This window comes from Anabrus simplex, chromosome 2 (assembly GCF_040414725.1).
Source record: "Anabrus simplex isolate iqAnaSimp1 chromosome 2, ASM4041472v1, whole genome shotgun sequence".
Taxonomy (NCBI): Eukaryota; Metazoa; Arthropoda; class Insecta; order Orthoptera; family Tettigoniidae; genus Anabrus; species Anabrus simplex.
The window spans coordinates 121,352,752-121,374,504 of NC_090266.1; the positions used below are offsets into that span (position 1 = coordinate 121,352,752).

General features: G+C 37.9%; 1 protein-coding gene across 6 annotated transcripts in view; it reads right to left on the bottom strand.

Moving 5' to 3' along the window:
* Positions 1-752: 752 nt before the first annotated feature.
* Spec2 (CDC42 small effector protein Spec2) overlaps positions 753-21,753 on the bottom strand; it is a 485,439-nt gene continuing 464,438 nt past the window's right edge. For all 6 annotated transcript variants that reach the window (XM_067140341.2, XM_067140342.2, XM_067140343.2 and 3 more), the window contains one exon: positions 753-4,981. In XM_067140341.2, coding sequence (XP_066996442.1) covers positions 4,973-4,981 — 9 coding nt within the window. In that variant the 3' untranslated portion in view covers positions 753-4,972. The remainder of the gene's footprint in view (positions 4,982-21,753) is intronic.

Below are 21,753 nucleotides of genomic sequence, written 5' to 3' on the forward strand. Positions count from 1 at the left end.
ACAATTCTTGAGGACAAGTGCATTGTGTTTGTACAGTCTGTGAGTGCGTGCTCATGCGTGGGGCTCCTTAGTTCAAAGAAGAAAGGCAGAAGGGTGCACAATGGTCCTCAAATTAGGAAGAAATTCCATATTGATAATTATATTGCTGATAGTAATTACTAACCTCATTCCGCACTCATATCCATAGTGCTGTGAGAACCTGAAAATTGCAAGATAATGAAAGATCCTAGAGGTGGCTCTATAAGTCATTTTTGACTGTGTTAATGATAATTTGAACACTCCGTTGTAAATACATGTTTAATTTTAAAACTTCCGTCACCTTGGAGAAATGGGTCGCACCACCTCCTAAAGTGTTTATCTTATGAACATTTCCAGCTGACATAACCCTTAAATGTTCTGTCTTCTATGTTCAAATCAAATCAATCAGTACTGATCTGCATTTAGGGCAGTCACCCAGGTGGCAGATTCCCTATCTGTTTTCCTAGCTTTTTCTTAACTGATTGCAAAGAAATTGGAAATTTATTGAACATCTCCCTTGGTAAAAATATTGGAGAGACCATTGTTATTTTCCACTCCTGCAATGTGCTCTTAATGGATAAATGGATATTTCACCACAATTATATATACTGCATACAGTAAATAACATTAAAAAAAACATTACTCATTTCTTTTTAGTCACTCGCTGCTATACAATGATTGTACAAGGGTCCTCGTCTGTATAAACAAGTTGGTGAATAACTATAAAAGATGCATTCACAGGAGGCTTATACGTGGTTTATTAGTAACAAATTACATATAAACAGTGTATAAACCTAGTATAAAAGTTAGAGACCATTTATTAGTAAAGCTGCATATCTATAGCACAATGCATAAATATATACAATTATCAAGTTGTTGTTCTTCTTCTCCTTCTTGAAACACTTCTACTTATACAGGTCATTCAACAATTATCAACTATTTTTATTAATTGTTTGAAAGGAACGGCTACTTCCCAGACAATATGAACTTCAACACGGACCTACTTTCACGTGCTGTACCACATCTGGTTAGCCATCTGGTGACGAATGAATGTACCACTTCCACTTCTATCATAACGTCTAAATTCCAACCTCATTGTTTGAGAAGCCTTTCTCCTGATCAGACTAGATTTTCTTCTGAAGACGCAGAGCAAAGTTCTCAGCGAAATGTAAGGAATTTTCACCTTATTTTCATGACAAAACATAAGCCCAGAAGCCTATATCATGTCTAGAAATGAAATAATCTAAAACTAAAACTTGTAACACACAACAATAACTGTAAAACAACAAAATAGTTTGTAAAATATCAATAGCCACAATACAGAAATCTACAAAAATTCACTTTACACAAAATTAACAGGTAACATAAACCCTAAAAATAAATATTCAAGAAAGTACCCAGGCAACACATGGAGCAATTTTGTATTATGACATGTTATTTCACCTATTCATAACGAATACTGCAGAGCAGCAGTGGTCCTCTAGTTTTATTTTATAACTGTTACGTTCTTCAGTCTGGTAAAACTAATTTTAAATATATAAATTAATTAACTACCTGAAAAAAGAAAACCTATGGTAACAGAATTATACCTCGAAAAGAAACGACCTAAAATACAATGACATGTTTTATTCTTGAAAGAACATCAGATTCTATTAATTCACACTTAAAAAAAAATTAAAAATATTTTGAATATTAAGAACTCACTTCCCCCCAATTCTAGCATAGAATGCAAGTTGTTTCAAAACCGGTACTCTGTGACTAATGAGAGTCCAGCTGGCTAGTCAGTTTGTTGACCTTCTGCAATGCCACGTACCTCGCCCTGTCTAGGTCAATGAAATGCTGTACTTATGTTAGGCGTTTTATTTTTAGTGCTCCCCTTGTTGTTGTCATTGTATTAAAATTGTTTTGAAAAATTATGCAGGGGCTGTTAAACATTTATTGCGCTGCCTATTATACCAGTTATTTCAGTTATGTCAATTTTGGCTTACGTTAACTTTTTTGGAACTGTACTTACATTTTTTCTTTTCTTTTCAAATCTGTTCTGGAAATTTAGTTTTGCTTGGCCTGTATATATACATATGGTGTTAGAGTTCGTTACTTGACATTTGAGTTCATTCAAAACAAAACGTGTCATTCCATTTTAATTAAGTTGTTTCTTTTTTCAGGTATAGTTCTGTTACCATACGTTTGCTTTTTCTGTTAGTTTATAAATGTATATATTCAAAATTAGTTTTGGCAGACTGAAGATCATAACAGTTATAAATTATGCAGTTTTTCTGTACTCTCATTTCTTAAATATTTACACTTGCACATAAAACATTCTGCATTTTACAGTTTAATTGAACTTACTGGAACCCTCATGTGGTAGGTAAACATCCTACATTAGATACCCGAATGGTAGAACAAACTAAATTGAAAGGACATATCAGAGTTGAAGGCTTCTAACATTTTTCTTTTTTCAAGTTGCTTTACGTCACACCCACACAGATAGGTCTTACGGTGACAATGGGACAGAAAAGGGCTAGGAGTGGGAAGGAAGCAGCAGTGGACTTACGGTACAGCCCCAGCATTTGCCTGGTGTGAAGATGGGTAACCATAGAAAACCATCTTCAGGACTGCCGACAGTGCGGTTCAAACCCATTATCTCCTGAATACTGGATAATGGCCGCACTTAAGCGACTGCAGCTATCAAGCTCATAGTTTCTAACATTAAAAATGAAATTGCAACCCTGTGTACAATTATCGTCATCATTACTAATAATAAAAAAGAATGCAGTCATCTTTCCAGTATTGATTTATTTGACAACATTTAAATTATTAGAAATAATGGGACACATTACTAGATTCATGTAAAATGTATACAAATTATGTGTGCAATATATGAAAACATTACCCTAACAAATTTAAAGTTTCTAAAGGCTGTGTAGATCAAGTACAAGTATAAAACACTGGTAGAAATGCACCATCGGTATCTTATTCATAATTGAAGAGGTGGCTGATTGTTTTAAAAGGACCTAATGTGTGTTTATTGGCCAAATTGAATAGATTTCTGTAATTAAAGTATTAACTACAACACATGCTGTAAGCATATACACAATGTATTGGTATTAACTTTTCTTTCTACATACAATACACAATAAATTAGTCTTAAACACAATAAGACAACCTAAAATATACAGATGATGAGATTTTATGAGAATGGTTTTTACTAGTGCTGTGATCAGTTTGGCAGATGTGCTTGAACACACATTAACAAGATATGGAAGACTTCACAATGTGAAACAAAGATAGCTAATATAAATAACTAATAGCTCAAAATACAGCTTCTTCTAGTACTGAATGTTGAAGCTTACAGGAAAGGAAATCATTACAATTGTAGGTACTGTATCTCAAAACAGCAGGGTAAATGTATACACAAATCATGGCAAAGCTGCCCATAATCCTATAGAGGGCGTAATGGAAGAAGGAGGAGGAGGAGGAGGAGGAGGAGGAGGAGGAGGAGGAGGAGAAGAAGACAATGTTTTAATATTACTGTAACTTCATAAAGTGGATACAACATGAAATTTAAAATGGAAGTAACAATTTGATTAAATGTAACAACACAGTATGGAGCTTTGGTAGAATCAATTTTTCACTCAGTCAAACAATATGCTTCATCAAAATCTAGTACAATGAATTGATTTACCATTACAGTATCATACAAACATTAAAAATAATGATGTATACATAAAAATATATTTACGTATCGAGTGTTTGGTGTTTATAATATTTTTGTTTATTTACGGAATAACTGTCTTATTTAGTCTACTAAGAGACCAAAACTTTTACTTGCATGGGAACAGAGTTTAAGAATAAAAATTATAGTAAATCTCTCAAAAATCCCACCAACTGCATTGAGAACAGCAATTCAGACAACTGCCATTCCATTAACATATCTCTGTTTTTATTTTATTTTTTTATTTTTACACAGCTCATTAAATTATATAAATACACAAAATGTCATGATTTCAAATACTATGCATTTGATAACACATAGAAAAATAAACCACCAATGAAGGAACGCAAGATTATCAGTACAATGAGGTACAGAATTAACTTTGTAGAAACTTAACTAGACAGTACTTCTCCAGCAATTGTCACCCAAATTAAAACTTGTGTCAATATCCTTTACAGGTTCCTCAGTCATTTTTCTGTCAGTTTAATAGATAACTCTTCCAAATTGAAAGATTTTAAGGTACTGGGACAAACACACCAATATTAAACTTTTATCAAAAGATTAAGATTTACAACAGTAGGTGGGTTAGAAATGCAGATGAGTCAATGATAGGAACTGGTGGAGAAGGCTCAATGGTTGCTGAGAAAGATCAACTCTGCGAAGACAGAGTCAAGCTGAACACCATATGATGACATGGTGCAAAGGCACAATTAAATACATGAGGTTTCTTCTAATAAAAAAACAAAACAGGAAAATGTAAAGGAACAGACCCTGAAATATGTAGACTGACTCACTCACTCCTGGATCATCTATCACTTTAAATTTACTTCATTTATAAAAATATGTGCATCAGTCTCTTGAGAGATGTTTGATACATCAGATTCATTACCTGAACACCAGTAATTACTTGGACAAAATTGATTGGGAGGTCTTAGTCAAGTTAAAAGTCAAATATTAGAAAAGTATGATAAATAAAATTGTAAGCTCAAACACTTTAAATCTGCATTATTCTCATTTAAAAAGATTTGTCATTCACTATGCCTACGTACATCCACAGTTTTCTCAAACATCATCACACATTCAGTTCCAGAATCATTAATATTTACAACCACTGCACTCTGTTTACAAGCATCACAGCACTGATACACACTATCAAGGAAAGACTCCCAAGATAATCCCATTTTCTCACAGCTGCAAGTAGACTGCAGAAATTCCCTGGGTTAAGTCACATCTTGGGTCTTAGCATGCCTGCAATGAAAAAATAATTCAATATTTTACATGTGAATTAGAAGAATTTCTGAAAAGACGAGAAGAAAAGAGTAGAGAATAATTTATTATATTTCTCTCCAGTTTGCGAAAACAAAAATGCGGACATATAGCTGCACACGATACTACACATGGCGAAGTGGACTCCCATGAGCACTCTTCTTGGTTAGTAACAAGACACAATAATGAATTGACATATCCACTACCTTGTAACATGCACTGTTCCTGACAGTATGACAAAGTTCATGCTTATTTGATCCAATACCTAAAAGTTTGCTTCCAAGAGGAAATCTGCACGTTCTAGAAGTAATTCTATAGCAGACACTGGGTTTATGCCACCTAAAAATGAGAAAAAGTGCAGGAAAATTTCACATTTCATGAAGGTTTCACTTTTCAGCATGATCAGAACCATTACAATATAATATAATGTAAGGAAATAAATATCTTCATTGGAGTGACCACATTCAGGAGATCGTAAATAAAGGTTACAGATCTCCTCATAGTTTTAAGGGATGTAGTAAGGATGTTTTACCTATTACAAGATATTAGAATCATTTTGTACGTTTTCACTTTACAAAGGTAAACATGTATTGAATTAGGAGGATACGCTTCATTTTACCTTTGTAAAATGTTGTACCTAGTCGGTTACCCCCCTATGGTAATGAATAGACTGTACAGCTAGCATCTTGGTGCCAAGTGTCGGGAGGCATTAAATAACCTGATCCCCTAAGGTGACCAATGGCTTTAGGCGGATGAGTTTCCTTAGGTGGAGTGATGGACTCCTCAGTGTAGGAAATGACACTGAAGCCCACCGAGTAGCATCTTGCTCCAGTTAGGGGCGGCTGCAAAAGGTGTCTGTACTCCATGTTAGGAGCAGCATGATCACTGCAGGTAGCAGCACAGAAATGCCTTTGGGAGTGGCGGCCCCAATATAATAACAGCCTAAAATGAAAATAGCACTTTTAAATCAGTCTCGGAAAAGGCTAGGGCATTCCCTGGAAACAACGTGCAGTTCATGTGTTGGGGGAACTGTGAGAAGCAGGCTATCAGCAGAGAACATTATGAAAGTTGCGATTATCAACCTCGTGAAACTGACTGGGAAGTCAGAAGAGGGGACTGATTTTTATGGAGAAGGAGAATATAGCTCTAATGGGATTGAGTGAGGTTAAGTAGAGAGAAAAAGGAAAGAAGAAGTTGCAGAAGGGATATACACTACACACCACTGAAGTCGAGGACAGAAGGCAAAGAATGAAGTGGGAATAATAACCAAGAAGATCTTAGATGAGTATGTAGATAAAGTGGACTAACATAAGAGAGAGAACAATCAAGATTCGGTAAGGACAGAGAATGGAGTAAAGGATTTCATCCAAGAGTATGCACCTCAGATTGGATGTAAAGAAGCTGATATGAACAAATTCCTGGAGACAATGGAGAATTTTTTTTTTATTTTATTTTTTGCTAGGGGCTTTACGTCGCACCGACACAGATAGGTCTTACGGTGACGATGGGATAGGAAAGGCCTAGGAGTTTGAAGGAAGCGGCCGTGGCCTTAATTAAGGTTCAGCCCCAGCATTTGCCTGGTGTGAAAATGGGAAACCACAGAAAACCATCTTCAGGGCTGCCGATAGTGGGATTCGAACCTACTATCTCCCGGATGCAAGCTCACAGCCGCGCACCTCTACGCGCACGGCCAACTCGCCCGGTCAATGGAGAATTAAATTACAGGATGTGGAAATGACATGGGAGACTGTAATACAATGTTGGGATACAACAGAAAAGGAATGGAAGAAGTAATTAGATTTTAGATATGGAAAGAGGAATGAAGAGGGAGAGAAATTGGATTTTTGTATGAGAAATGGGTTAAGTGATGGCAATGACAGTACTTGCTTACTTCTTGGTGGAAAGAGCATGCCTCCCTCTTACCCGGAGGCCTCGGGTTCAATTCCCAGCCAGGTCAGGGATTTTTACCTGGATCTGAGGGCTGGTTCGAGGTCCATTCTGTCTACGTGATTAGAGTTGAGGAGCTATCTGAGGGCGAGATAGCGGCCCCGGTCTAGAAAGCCAAGAATAATGGCCGAGAGGATTCGTTGTGCTTATCACACGACACTTCATAATCTGCAGGCCTTTGGGTTGAGCAGCGGTCGCTTAGTAAGCCAAGGCCCTTCAGGGCTGTAGTTCCATGGGGTTAGTTAGGAGAGAGCATATTGTAGACAGTTCATAGTTGTAAAGAGCCTTTCCAGAAATACGGTAGCCTTTGATGAAGACCACAGAGTAGTGTTAGCAAAAAAGAAAGTAGGAAGAATAGTGAAAATGGAATGAAATAAGAGAGAAGAAAATAAAAGTATAGAAATTAAAAGAAATGGAAGTAGAAGAAAAATTCCAAAATGAATTGAAACAACATACACCCAGAAATGAGGTGGAGAGCGTGGAAGTTCAAGAAGGCCTTTGTAAGCTGTGCAGAGTGCACTTGCGGCAGAATAGCTGAAAGAGTGAAAACTAAAGAGACCCAACGGTGGAATGAGAGGGTAAAGGAAGAGGTGAAAAATAAGAAAGCACAGCAATTATGGAATAGGGGTAAAATGAAAGGAAGCAGAAGAATGTATCAGGAAATGAAAAGAAGGTACAAGAAAGTAGTAAGTGAAGAAAAAAAGGAAAGCTGGGAAGGATTTACATACGAGTTGGAAGAGGATGTGTATAGTTGTATAAGGATGCTACTGTATATGGACTTGTAAGAAGGAAGAGTAAAGATAGAGCCTACACAAAGCAGGCGAAAGGGAAAGGAGGAGAGAAAATAACATAACCAGAGAAGATAGAAAGATTACTTTGATGAACTCCTGAATGTAAGATTTGGAGATGAGATGATAGAGGTAGAGTGTGAGGAAATAAAATCAGAGTGAAATCACAATGGAAGAAGTGGAAACTGCAATCAAAAGAATGAAAGTGGAAAAAGTAGCAGGACTGGATTAATTGTCTGAGGAAATGATAAAAGCAGCAGGACCTTTTTGGTTTCAATGGCTGTATGGGCTATTTTACATTTATTTGGAAAGAAAATTGGTACAATACCAAATGACTGGAGATAAGGAGTAATAATATCACCTTATTATAATAGAGAAATAAAGAGACTAAAAAGGAGGTGCAGATTGGAAAGAAACAGAGTTAGAAATGGCTGTGGAAGTAAGGAGAAATTGAAGGAAGCTACTAGGAAATTGAATCTAGCTAAGAAGGCAGCTAAGGATAACATAATGGCAAGCATAATTGGCAGTCAAACAAATTTTAGTGAAAAATGGAAGGGTATGTATAGGTACTTTAAGGCAGAAACAGGTTCCAAGAAGGACATTGCAGGAATCATTAATGAACAAGGAGAGTGTGTATGTGAGGATCTTCAAAAGGCAGAAGTATTCAGTCAGCAGTATGTAAAGATTGTTGGTTACAACGAGAATGTCCAGATAGAGGAGGGGACTAATGCTAAAGAAGTATTAAAATTTACATATAACAATGATATTTACAATAAAATACAAAAGTTGAAAACTAGAAAAGTGGCTGGAATTGATCAGATTTCTGGGGATATGCTAAAGACAATGGGTTGAGATATAGTACCATATCTGAAGTACTTATTTGATTATTGTTTGGTTGAAGGAGCTATAACCAAATGAATGGAGAGTTGCTATAGTAGCCCCTGTGTATAAAGGAAGGGGTGATAGACATAAAGCTGAAAATTACAGGCCAGTAAGTTTGACATGCATTGTATGTAAGCTTTGGGAAGGCATTCTTTCTGATTACATTAGACATGTTTGCGAAATTAATAACCGGTTCGATAGAAGGCAATTCAGTTTTAGGAAAGGTTATTCCACTGAAGCTCAACTTGTAGGATTCCAGCAAGATATAGCAGATATTTTGGATTCTGGAGGTCAAATGGACTGTATCGCGATTGATCTGTCTAAAGCATTTGATAGGGTGGATCATGGGAGACTACTGGCAAAATGAGTGCAAATAGACTAGACAAAATGTGACTGAATGGGTTGCTATATTTCTAGAAAAAAGATCTCAGAGAATTAGAGTAGGCAAAGCTTTATCTGACCCTGTAATAATTAAAGGAGAACACAACACAAAAAAAACATATTTCGTTATTCATTGCTAAATATGTATTATGGGAATGTAATAACAATGCCGTTAATCCGGTGCCTCTATGTCAAGCGATGGATGGAAGAAGGCAATAATGAACAAAATAAATCTCTTGCAAACTAACTATAGTAGAGCCTCACCTGAAGATCAAGCAGTGGATCTGTAACTGCCTAAGAACATTGCTCCAATACATCAACCTTCCAATGACGACCTGATCAAGAAGCACTTCTCACGATTTCACTCTCAACAATAAATGAGGTACCGTACTTCACGTCAAAATAATACATTATCAATATTTATCATACAAGCTTAGGAAACTTACATAATTCTATTGTTTTCATTTCATTTTTTCATTTACAGCTTGAAGCCCACGTAGGTGCCATCGGGTTCCAGAATTGTGTTCCTTATGGTGTTGACAACACATGATGGTATGACAACTCTGTTCTTTTTACCAATCGCAGTCCATGAATTTACCCACGAAGTGAACTGTTTGTAACAAATAAAATGCCAAGTTCTATTTGATGGATTTAAAGCTGTCAGTAAACGTTTCCTTGCCATGTTCTTTGTTTTTAAGCTGATGTTATGCCTTGTCATTGTCAATACTTCAGGTCTAAAATAAGCCTTGTAAATGAGGGATTTCTTGTTATACATATAAATTTCTCAGATTTCACTGTTTTTACATTGTCTAATTCACAACAGCATACACTTTCTCCATCCGTATCCATGATGGTACACTCATTACATTTACACCAAATCTGCGTGCCGGCACGGCCTGTAGTGTTTAGCATATCCATGTCAAGATCGCTAACTGAATGGACATCAGCAAACTTCATTCGTTCTGGCTCATACTGATACGGACGAATGATATTTACATCCATTATAAATAAAAATAAGCCCACTAACACTGGCAACAGAAGAACACTGCAGTAGCAGATGGAGAGCGGGAAATGACGCCTCATATTTCTGTTGATTTCGAGTATTTAGTACTGTACGAGAAATTAACTCTTTTAGGAGCATATTTCAAATGAAGGTTGTGATAACTTTCTAGGCTTCCGGTGTGAACGTAGTGTTTTATACGTTCCACATCTTAAAAAAAAATATTTGTGTAAAACTATTTTCTTCAAGGCTTCATATGAACTTGAAATTCCTTTAAACCGCATTTTCTTTCTCTCTTCCTCCTCCATTAATGTATCATGCTCACAGGATTTCCATTCACTGTTTTCTAACCACTTATGCTCATTTTTTACGTGGTGCAAAATTGACGTAAATTTATCGATTAACACAGAACTGTTTCCATTCCATGTTTGTGCTGCTCACCATAAATGATTATTTATACTGGCCTTCCACGCTTCAACTTCTGGATGATTTTTATCAAGAGCTTTCATCTTTTTCATTAGACTTTATGATATGTGCCAAACATCAAATTCATGTTCAATATCAGGATACTGCATTCTCAGTAAATACCTTACTCCTTTGTGTCTATCAGAAAGGAAGAGTTTTATATTACAATTTTCTTCTTGTACAATCTTCCTCATCGCGATTTCACATGCAGCTCTTTCAAGATCACCTTTCACCATCACTCTCTGAACAAGTTCCAAATGAGCTATGCGGCCTGTATTTATATCCGTTAGTGAATACACTAAATATTTGGCTGTAAAGCCGGGAGAATTGTACTGGCCATCTCCGGCTAACCAAATGGGTTTGGCACTGCTTTTCAAACAATCAATAACATTAGTCCTTTCTTGATCCCAAGCACCCTCCACTATCGGGCCAGTTACTCTATGAATAATTCTATCATATACAGTTTGTGACATCATATGTAAGTTAATGGACTTGCAGAATGACCGAAAAGGTTCAAACAGAATGCCTGACAACAATAATGCTGATGATATTAGGACATTTGTTTCCGGTTTCTTTCCTTCCATAGGTTGAGAATACCAACGGACTTTATTACCACAATCGCAAAGTGATTTTATGCACAACATAGTCCCTTTAATGTAATGTGAAATGTTTTTCACTTTACTTTTACAAATGTAACAAATTTCAAAAAGTGTGAGCAAATTTGTCCCCACTACGAAGAAATATGAACCTGTAATATGTACATTGTCCTGAGTGTGTTCGTTATCAGTATCACTAATATAACTTTCACTGTCACTTTCATCTGGTTCATAGAAACTGCCATTCAACTGTTCTCTCATTACGTCAATGTTCATGGCTGTGCCGGAAGTTGCAACGTCAAAGTATTTTCTAGCTATCTCACTTCCTAACTCACACTGTATTTCTACACTACATTCGTGTCTATCTGGTGAAATATTTTCTCTCATATTCTGAACATTGTGTACATCATTATCGTTATCACTTTCGTTTAATACTGTGTCAACGAACTCCATTCGTCTTTTAGCCTCATACCTTTCCGTCCTGCTCTTTTTAGTTTCTGACGAGTACTCCCACAGTGTATTTTGTGAAGCGGCTTCCGTATGAATTAGCATTCCTGCCTGAGAAGTATCTCCATCTGTCGACGCCAGACATCTTATTGAAGGAACAGACCCTGGCTTAATTTCGGACATTGCAGCTTTTCCGTAGGCATCGCCTTCATTTTCAAAAGTTGCGTTTCGTCATAGTCTGTATTTTTAAAATGCACTGAGTACACAGTAGCTCCCTTACCAGGAGAAAAGTGTTTCCTCTTGCAAAATTGTACCAAACTGCTAAACCTTTGAGGCGACTTACTTCGATTTGGAAACCTATGGAAATGTATTTCTTTCTCACTACACTCTCGGTTTCTACTCATTGTGTTGTTACAGCCGTACACACTACAAGAAGGCATTTTGACAAACAGTCACCGCACTATTATAATAAACAACACTTCAAGTAAACGGAAGAGCGGCTGCAATAATCAACTGGATGGCTCGCTCAGCACTTACAGTGCAGTGATGTCACAGCTACTCGTGTTTCCTTAGTTCATCGGCCTGCGGAGCGGCGCACAGCAAAAGCAAATATATAGTTGAACACTGTCCGATACACTCTTTGATTCTGAGGAAACTTGATTTTTGTGTTGTGTTCTCCTTTAAGAAGGGGAATTCCTCAAGGCAGTATTATTGGACCTTTATGTTTTCTTATATATATAAACTAGCAAGATACCCGTGCTTCGCTACGGTACTATAATGAAATTTATAATTGAATGCTTAACATTTTATATATAATCTGCCGAAATTCGCGATCTGACTTGTTTTCAGAGAGAATCCACCAAAATTCGTGATCTGACTCGTTTTCGGAGAGATAACGGCAAAGTTCCTCCCATTTTCCAATTTTTCTTTCCAGCAATTGATTTCGTACTTCTCGGGCTAGGTCCAGGTATTCCACCTGGCCAGTTGGGTACCTAAATCTTTGCCATCTTTTCCTATAAGCATTTTAATATGGATCAAATCCTTGAGGAGATCCGGTGTGGTGTCTTCTTGGGTGCCTTGGCGGTACTGAACCCGCCATGACGCGCAGGTCACCTACGGGAGTCAAATCAAAAGACCTGCATCTGGCGAGCCGAACTTGTCCTCGGACACTCCCGGCACTAAAAGCCATACGCCACTTCATTTCATTTACTGAACCCGCGGCCGGACTACAATCGTGGTCGTTACCCGGCCAGGACCCGTTTCCAGCACGGTCCGCACATTTTGACGACAGTCCAGAACATTATTATTATTATTATTATTATTATTATTATTATTATTATTGATGGTCTGGAACCCACAGCAAGATGCAAGACCGCTACTTGGCGGTAAATTACATTCTCTGCCATTGTCATTGCTCACAATGTGACCAGCACCATCGTCTCGCGTAGGCAAGTGCGCGAGATTTCTAGCGACATGAATGACATACTTCCGTGAATTATTGACCTTATTGCACGGTCAATATCATTCCTATTGTTTATTTCAAATGTGGTTACATTTTTATTTATATGCCAGGAGAATCTACTGTAATCTAACTTTACGCTCTATTAACAAAAATGATGGCTCTTGAAAACGAACCCAGGAAAGATTAAAAATGATCAGTTTATGATCAGAATAAGTACATTATGAACAGTAAAATCAATTGGTCTCAACTCCTTTTTCACCCCACCGCCGTTAATTGATTTATATTTATATTTAAAGGAGATTCCAAATACCAATGTTTACGTCTATTACCTCAGTTCTGAGATATAAGTATCCCCATAAAAAGAATTCACTTTTTTCACTTCCTTTCACACTCCCCCACTCTCCTTAAGTGAATTTTCCAGCAAAATATACCTATCTCTTTAATAGTAAAGGGTCTTCTATACCAATTATCACGACTAACATTTTAGTTTTGAGATATATGTCCACATAAAATGAATCCAACTCCATTTCACTCACTCCCCCAAAATGATTTCACCCAAAACCGCTTTTTTGTTTTTGCTTTTAAAGGAGATCCAAATATCAATTTTTACGTCTATAACAACTTTAGTTTTTATTAGATGTAAGTATCCTCATACAATTAATTCAATTAATTTTTCAATTTTTCACCTCCCCCACCATCATTGGATTTTCCGAGAATACACGTTTGTTTAATTTTAAAGCAGATTCCAAATAGGTACCAATTTTCAGGTCTGCAAAATCTTTCATTTTTGAGATAATAGTACCCTCATACAAATAATTCAGCTAATTTTTCAATTTCCCTCCCCCCTTTAGGTGGATTTCCAAAAACAAAAAATATGTATTCCTTTATTTTTAAAGGAAATTCCAAATACCAAATTTCACATCTGTAACATCTTCAGCTATTGAGATATCAGTATCCTCATTAAAGGCATTCAACCCTTTTTTTTTCACCCTTTTGAACCCTTCCTATTGGGATTTTCCGAAAAGAAAAAATATGTGTATTTTTGAAGGAGATTCTAAATACCAATTGTTACATCTATAAACTTTAAAAGTTTTGCGATATAGATACACTCGTTTTAAAAATTCACCCGCTTTTCACCCCCATTAATTGGATTTTCCAAAAACAAAAAAAATCATATTTGTTTATTTTTAAAGGAGTTCGCAAACACCAATTTTTAGATCTGTAATATCTTCAGTTTCTGAGATATAAGTATCCTCATTAAAAGGCATTCAACCACCTTTTCACCCCTCCTATTGGGATTTTCCGAAAAGAAAAAAATATGTGTATTTTTAATGCAGATTCTAAATACCGATTTTTACATGTGTAAACTTTCAAAGTTTTGAGATACAGATACACTCGTTTTAAAATTTCACCCCCCTTTTCACCCCCTTAGCGACAGAACATCCAAAAATCCTCCCTTAGCGAGCACCTACATCTTAATATGAATATATCCACAAAATTTCATTTCTTTATGTCCAGTAGTTTTGGCTCGGCGATGATGAATCAGTCAGTCAGTCAGTCAGGACAAGTTATTTTATATATATAGATGATACGAGTAAAGGAGTGGAATCAGAGGTAAGGCTTTTTGCGGATGATGATATTCACTATAGAGTAATAAATAAGTTACAAGATTGTGAGCAACTGCAAAATGACCTCAATAATGTTGTGAGATGGACAGTAGGCAATGGTACGATGATAAACGGGGTTAAAAGTCAGGTTGTGAGTTTCAGAAATAGGAGAAGTCCTCTCAGTTTTAATTACTGCGTTGATGGGGTGAAAGTTCCTTTTGGGGATCATTGTAAGTATCTGGATGTTAATATACCCTAAGTAAAGATCTTCATTGGGGTAATCACATAAATGAGATTGTAAATAAAGGATACAAATCTCTGCACAAGGTTATGAGGGTGTTTAGGGGTTGTAGTAAGGATGTAAAGGAGAGGGCCTATAAGTCTCTGGTAAGACCCCAAGTAGAGTATGGTTCCTGTGTATGGGACCCTCACCAGGATTACTTGATTCAAGAACTGGAAAAAATCCAAAGAAAAAGCAGCTCGATTTCTTCTGGGCGATTTCCAACAAAAGAGTAGTGTTACAAAAATGTTGCAAAGTTTGGGCTTGGAAGAACTGGGAGAAAGGAGACGAGCTGCTCGATTGAGTGGTATGTGCTGAGCTGTCAGAGGAGAAATGGCGTGGAATGATATTAGTAGACGAATAAGTTTGAGTGGCATCTTTAAAAGTAGGACAGATCACAATATGAAGATAAAGTTGGAATACAAGAGGACAAATTGGGGCAAATATTCATTTATAGAAGGGGAGTTAGGGATTGGAATAACTCACCAAGTCAGATGTTCAATAAATTTCCAATGTCATTGAAATCGTTTAAGAAAAGGCTAGGAGAACAGAGAGGGAATCTGCCACCTGGGCGACTGCCCTAAATGCTGATCAGTATTGATTGATTGACATATTTAAAAAGGGGGAAAAGGAAATATGTTATAATTATTGAGGAATCACACTCATATACCAGGTAGCTAAAATATTTGAAAGGGTACTAGAAAAGAGAATGAGAACAACAGTAGGAGGACAATTGCAAGAAGAGCAATATAGTTTTCAAAATGGAAGATCAACACTAGACCCCATCTTCAGTGTGAGGCAGTTAATTGAAGAACATTAGGTATACAGAAGAGAGATGGCGATGACATTCCTTGATTTAGAAAATGCTTACGATCGTGTACCCAGAGTAAAGCTATGGAAAGTATTGGAATGGAAACAATTAGAAAAACAAATGACAGAACATTTGCAAGCAATGTACAAAAACTGTTCCAGCAGTATCCAGACACGGGGAGAACAGAGTGGTTTGGGAATGGAAGTGGGCTACAATAATGAAGTATGCTGTTACTGCTGTTATTCATAATAGTTATGGACAAAATTGTAAAGGAGGCAAAGGTAAAATATGGGGACAAGGAGCTGAAGATAATTCTATTAGCAGATTATACTGTGATAAGGGGAGCAAAAAGAGAGGAAGCACAAGGGCAACTCAGCATACTGAGTGAGGTTACTGAAAATTACAGAATGAAAATCAGCATGTAAATGAGGAAGACAGTGGTGTTGACTAGGAGATGGGGAAAGGAAGGGAAGGGAATTATAAAAATAAAGGGTTAAGACCATGAAATTATGGCGAGCTTCAAGTACTTGGGAAGCAAACTGATGTAGGATGCAGGGCTGCACATGGAGACCAGTAAAAGGATTCAACAGGGAAAATACGTTCTACTATTCTTCCTGTATCCTGATAACTGCACTTAAAGTCTCCGGTGTAGTTCTGATGGAAGTTTTTAGAGAAATTATTGTAGACATCCTCTTTTCTATTTAAGCATTTAAGGACAGTTTCAACTTCAGCCACATGTAGTAGGAAAAAATAAGTAATCTACAAGCTGTAATAATCTAAGTGTTCAGTTTTAACCACATTTTTATTATTTCTGTTAACTTGTTGAAATTAAGATACTCATAAGTGCAGTTTAGAATTGTAGTGTAGTTATTAGTGTGGTATCTTGCTTTCATTCAGGAAGATGAGGAAAGCAATAACAAGTTTAAGGAAAGGAGGTCAGGAATGAAGATAAGTCTCCCTCAATCAATGTATAGTTTATGGTAGATATGCAGGAGAGAGGGGAAGGAAGGGGAGAGGTTGTGGAAGACAGGTGGGCTAATGTTTTAAGGCCAAGGAAATCTACGGCTAAGGGCCCAAGAGAGGTATCCGTGAGGAATGAGTATGAGTCGCTGCAGCTTTGTTAGCAGTGGGAAGATTGAGATCAGAGATGTGTTACAGAGGAGGTGCGAGGCAAGACGAAAGGGAAATGTAGAGTAGAGGATACGGAGAGGGAGGTGGAACAGGGTAGTGAGAGGTAGAGAAGGGAGGAGGGAGAAGTAGGTTCTCCAGAAGCCATGGAAGTTAAAGGAAACCAGGAAAAGAGGGGATCTGATAAGGAGCATGGGGTTGAGGCTCTGGTCACCGATGATCCATTTGTAAGCATGTAGGGAAAGTGTGTGGATGAAAGGCAACCAGGTCAGAGTCTTATCCATGAATTAGATTAAGGTACACGTTGAGCCAGGTACCTACCTACATAATTCCATACAGCTATTTTGTATTCATGAAGATAAGATATTCCACAAGTCTCAAATATCCTTATAATGAAGTTTTATAGAGTCGATTTTGCAACATAAACACTATGGACTAACATATTGTGTATACCATTGCTTGTTATGCTGTACCTATTCAATCAAGTAATAGGTAGAGTTGAGTGCACAGAATCCTGCCGATATAGAAACAGAGGTTTATGTTGGTAATAAAATGTTACGCCTCTACACCACCCACTGCCCATGCCTTATCTGGATATAGCAATTCCCTTGTACTGACTGGCAGCCTACCCTTACTCTTTGTTCAGGTTCGGTGGATACATGATGCAGTTTAACAAGGTCAATGTAGCTTGTAACTTGTTGCCTTATAACTCTGTATTCAATTAAGACACAGAGGTTTTCACTTCAAAATATTGCTTGTACGTTACAGCATTATGGCCCAGTTTTAACACACTGTTGAATGCTCTAACAGTAGTAATTACATGCCTAGTTTATACCATCATTTGTAAAAACTTATGTCATTATCGATGTGATGAAGCTGTTCTGTATGGTAGCAAGGTAGTTGATTAACCCCGTATATCCAATATGTATTTTCTCGTACAACAGCATCACAAGAAAGAACTTTAGCTCTTGTGCAGTAATCTCTGAACTTGAAAGTTAACTTAAAAGTATGAAATGTATGGTACAATTATCTCATGAAGACAAGCTAACTATAATTTTTATGAACGAACAGCTTGAGCCAATGCACCAACTGCAGAAAATGTTACAATCACAAATTAATCAAATGTTTTGGTAGTAAGCATTTTCACTCACTGGTCTGTTCCAGCTAAAAAAATTGGAGCACCTTCAAATACCAATGGATTGAATCGGGATTGAAACCGCCAACTTTAGCTCAGGCCAGTGTTCTACGGTATGAGCTACTCAGGCCAGCATTCAAGAACAGTACTCTTTAAAATAACAAAGCCCATTCACCATTTTAAAAACATATACTCAACCATGTAAGCTGGTCCTCTCTGTATTGTCCATTTCAATTGATTGCCAGTATTTTATCAAAGTTTGATGATCATTAAAACATAAGAAATGGTGAATGAACTTGGTAAATAGGTCAATCAATCAATCAACATTTATCTGCATTTAGGATTGACCCCCATGTGGTAGGTTCCTCAACAATTGTTTATCTAGTTTTTTCTTAAATGATTTCAAAGAACTTGGAAATTTGGTCTGAGTTAATTCCACTTGGAACATTTATTGTTATGCATTTAACAATGTGCTAGAATTCTATCCTGGAAGCAACTTGAACATGTTTGTAAATTAACTAACATGTATTTGCTACTTTTAAGCATTTTTAAATGCCAATCATAGTAACTGTCTAGGAGATAGAATTCCTAAACCTTTAATACAATAGGTCAGTACCAGGCATTCTGTATATTTATGAATATTACTCACACTTGAAATTCTGCTGGTATTATGGGCAACTACAAACCTCCATAAGTACTGTATCACACAAGTGATTGATATTTATTGGGAGAGGCACAAAATAGCCCAGGGCTTTATAATGTGATATACAGGGTGTCCGAGAAGTCCCTGTACCCCTGTGGACGTAAGAAGACGCGGGAAGAAACGTGTGCCGCCATCGCTCAATCAACTGAGCAGTTTCCATTGAAATCGATTCGCAAAGGAGCAGCTGAACTTCAAGTACCGCGGTCAACAATGCATGACCACATTAAAAGAGATTTGAAAATGAAAGGATTTAGGCCAATGCATGTGAATGAGTTATCCGACAATGACATGTAGCAACGAGTTGCAGCCTGCCGTGCTTTGTTGGCACAATTCCCAACTGCCGTGTCTCACTCAAGGGTGTTATTTTCTGATGAATGTGTGATATATTGCAGTTCACATAGGAGGAATGTGGTTTTCTGGTCTAAGGAAAATCCTCATTATGTGCAAGAGTTGGAAAGGAACCCTCCCTCATGTTATGGTATGGGCCGGGATATCATCAAGTCACTTGTGCGGACCATATTTTTTTTAAATGGGTATGTGAATGGAAAATCTTATTTGCATATGTTACAATCTTGGTTAATACCTCAGTTTCAAGACAAGGGAATCATGGGTCATGTGTGGTTACAGCAGGATGGGGCTCCAGCACATTTTGCTATTCAGTTCCTTGATGAACAATTTCAAGGCCGCTGGATTGGCCGTGGCTCACCAACATCTCCAGCCCCGTTGAAATGGCCACCACGAAGCCCGGACCTTACCATACCAGACAACTCATTATGGGGAATAATGAAGTCCCATGTGGCTCAACGTCGGTACACGACTAATGAAGAATTGCGCCAAAGTGTGGAGGAAGGCTTTCGTTCCATAACTCCTGAGATGCTCCGCAAGATGTCAATGAGGACTTGGAGACGGATAGAACTCTGTGTAAGGCATGATGGTGCACATACAGATTCCCTGGATTCATAGTTTTTATATGTAAGTACTCCACTATAATATGAAACGTATGAAACTATGGGTACGGGGGCTTCTCAGACAGCCTGTATATTGTGAACTCGCACATAGTTTGCCTTGAAATAGTTACCAGGAGTTACATCTTTGAGTTAAAAAAACATGACCAAACAGAAGCAAAAATGTTTTAAACAACAACAAAATCTAAGTAGAAAAAATTCTTTATTCATACAATGAAAATGCAACTCATCATTAGCCCAGAAGATTTAAACATTTTACAACACTGTCCCTCAATCTGCAGCTTCCCCAATGAAATCCACCTACCAAGAAAGTCGCCGTGCGGTTTGGGTCACATAGCTATCAGCTTGCATTGGGGAGATAGTGGGTTTGAACCCCACTCTCGCAAGCCCTGAAGATGGTTTTCCATGGTTTTGCATTTTCACACCAGGCTGTACCTTAGGCCACATTACTTCCTTCCCACCCCTATCCCATTGTTTTCATAATACCTATCTGTGTTGGTGCAAAGTAAAGCTAATTGTTAGTTACAAAACCCACCTGCAGTTGCAAACCAGCGTGCTATAGCATTTCATTTGATTTGAATGTGTAATGTTTAAACTATCCAGCTCCTTGGCTGAATGGTCAGTCAGCATACTGGTCTTTGGTCCAGAAGGCAAGGTGTTTGATTCCCAGCCAGGTCACAAATTTTAACCACGTACGATTAATACCTTTGGTTTGGGGACTGGATATTTGTGTTTGTTTCAATACACATCATCTACATTCAATACAACATACTACAAGCCACCTCAGAAATATACTGCTATGTGCTCGAGCGATCGTCAGCCTTGTCACAGTCCATTTGGTATTACCTGAAAGGGGATGACTAAGCCAGCTCGGGGAACTTCCCAGCCCACCCGAGGACATGCCACGGCCCTTCCTCTATTCTTCCCTTCATCTAGTTTCCCCATGCGATTTCTGGAACATACGTCAGGAAAGTTCCATCTCCAGCCGAACCCTGAATGTTCTAGTAGCCCAACATCGAGGTATAAATACAAGGCCACTGTGAGCGAGCTGTTGTTGTGGTGTCGGAGAGTCCAGTGAGTGGGGTGAAGACGACAGAACAGAAGACTGTACTGTGTGTTCGTGTAATTCTGTGGACTGAGGATCGCCATGAGCCAGCAAGGAAACCCGCTATCCCCGCTATCGTGAGTGCGAGGATAAATGGACCTGTGTTAATGTTCGCTGTTGTATCGTCCTGCTGTTGAATACTGCTGAGCTGTTTGGTTGTTCACTGCATGTGACTCTGTCAATCACTGGACTGTCTGTGAAGTTGCCAGTGGCACTGTGTTCAAATTCAGTGGTCTGCACACAGCTGCTGTAGGAGTTGACTGGACTTCAGGAAGTAAAAGTAAGGATTAGTGTCTCAGGTAAAGGAAAAGGCTGGACCTCCTACTGTGCCGTAAGGAAGAGGGACTTGTGAACAGACTTGTACTTAGTTAAGTGTAGCCATTTTCAGAGAGAGAGAGAGAGAGAGAGAGAGAGAGAGAGATATATTTATTAGATCATACTGAAATAAATTAAGAGTAATGAAACAGATGGAGTTTTATTCGTAACAATACAATAGTGAATACAACCCACCCCATAGGACTGGTGTTGGGAAAGGCATCTAGCCGTAACACCGGAGTGAATTCATTCAAAGAGGGGACCCCACGTAACCAGGAAAAGTCAGCAAGGAGGAGGGGTGCAATTGTTATATTCTGCACACCCTTTGCTGCTTTTAAATTTCTCATCCTAGAAATGCTACTTGTTTATTCATGATCTGTTTGGGATCCCTCAGAAATGTTAATACCCAATGAAAACTAATTCCGCACTCATATGTTACTAAATTATCACACTTTTTTTGTCTTTTTTTTGCTACTTGTTTCATGTCGCACCGACACAGAGAGGTCTTATGGCGATGATGGGACAGAAAAGTCCTAGGAATGGGAAAGGAGCGGCCATGGCCTTAATTAAGGTACAGCCCCAGCATTTACCTGGTGTGAAAATGGGAAACCATGGAAAAACCATCTTCAGGGCTACCGACAGTGGGGTTCAAACCCACTATCTCCCGGATGTGAGCTCACAGCTGCGCGCTCCTAACCGCATTGCCAACTCACCCGGTAAATTATCACACTAATATG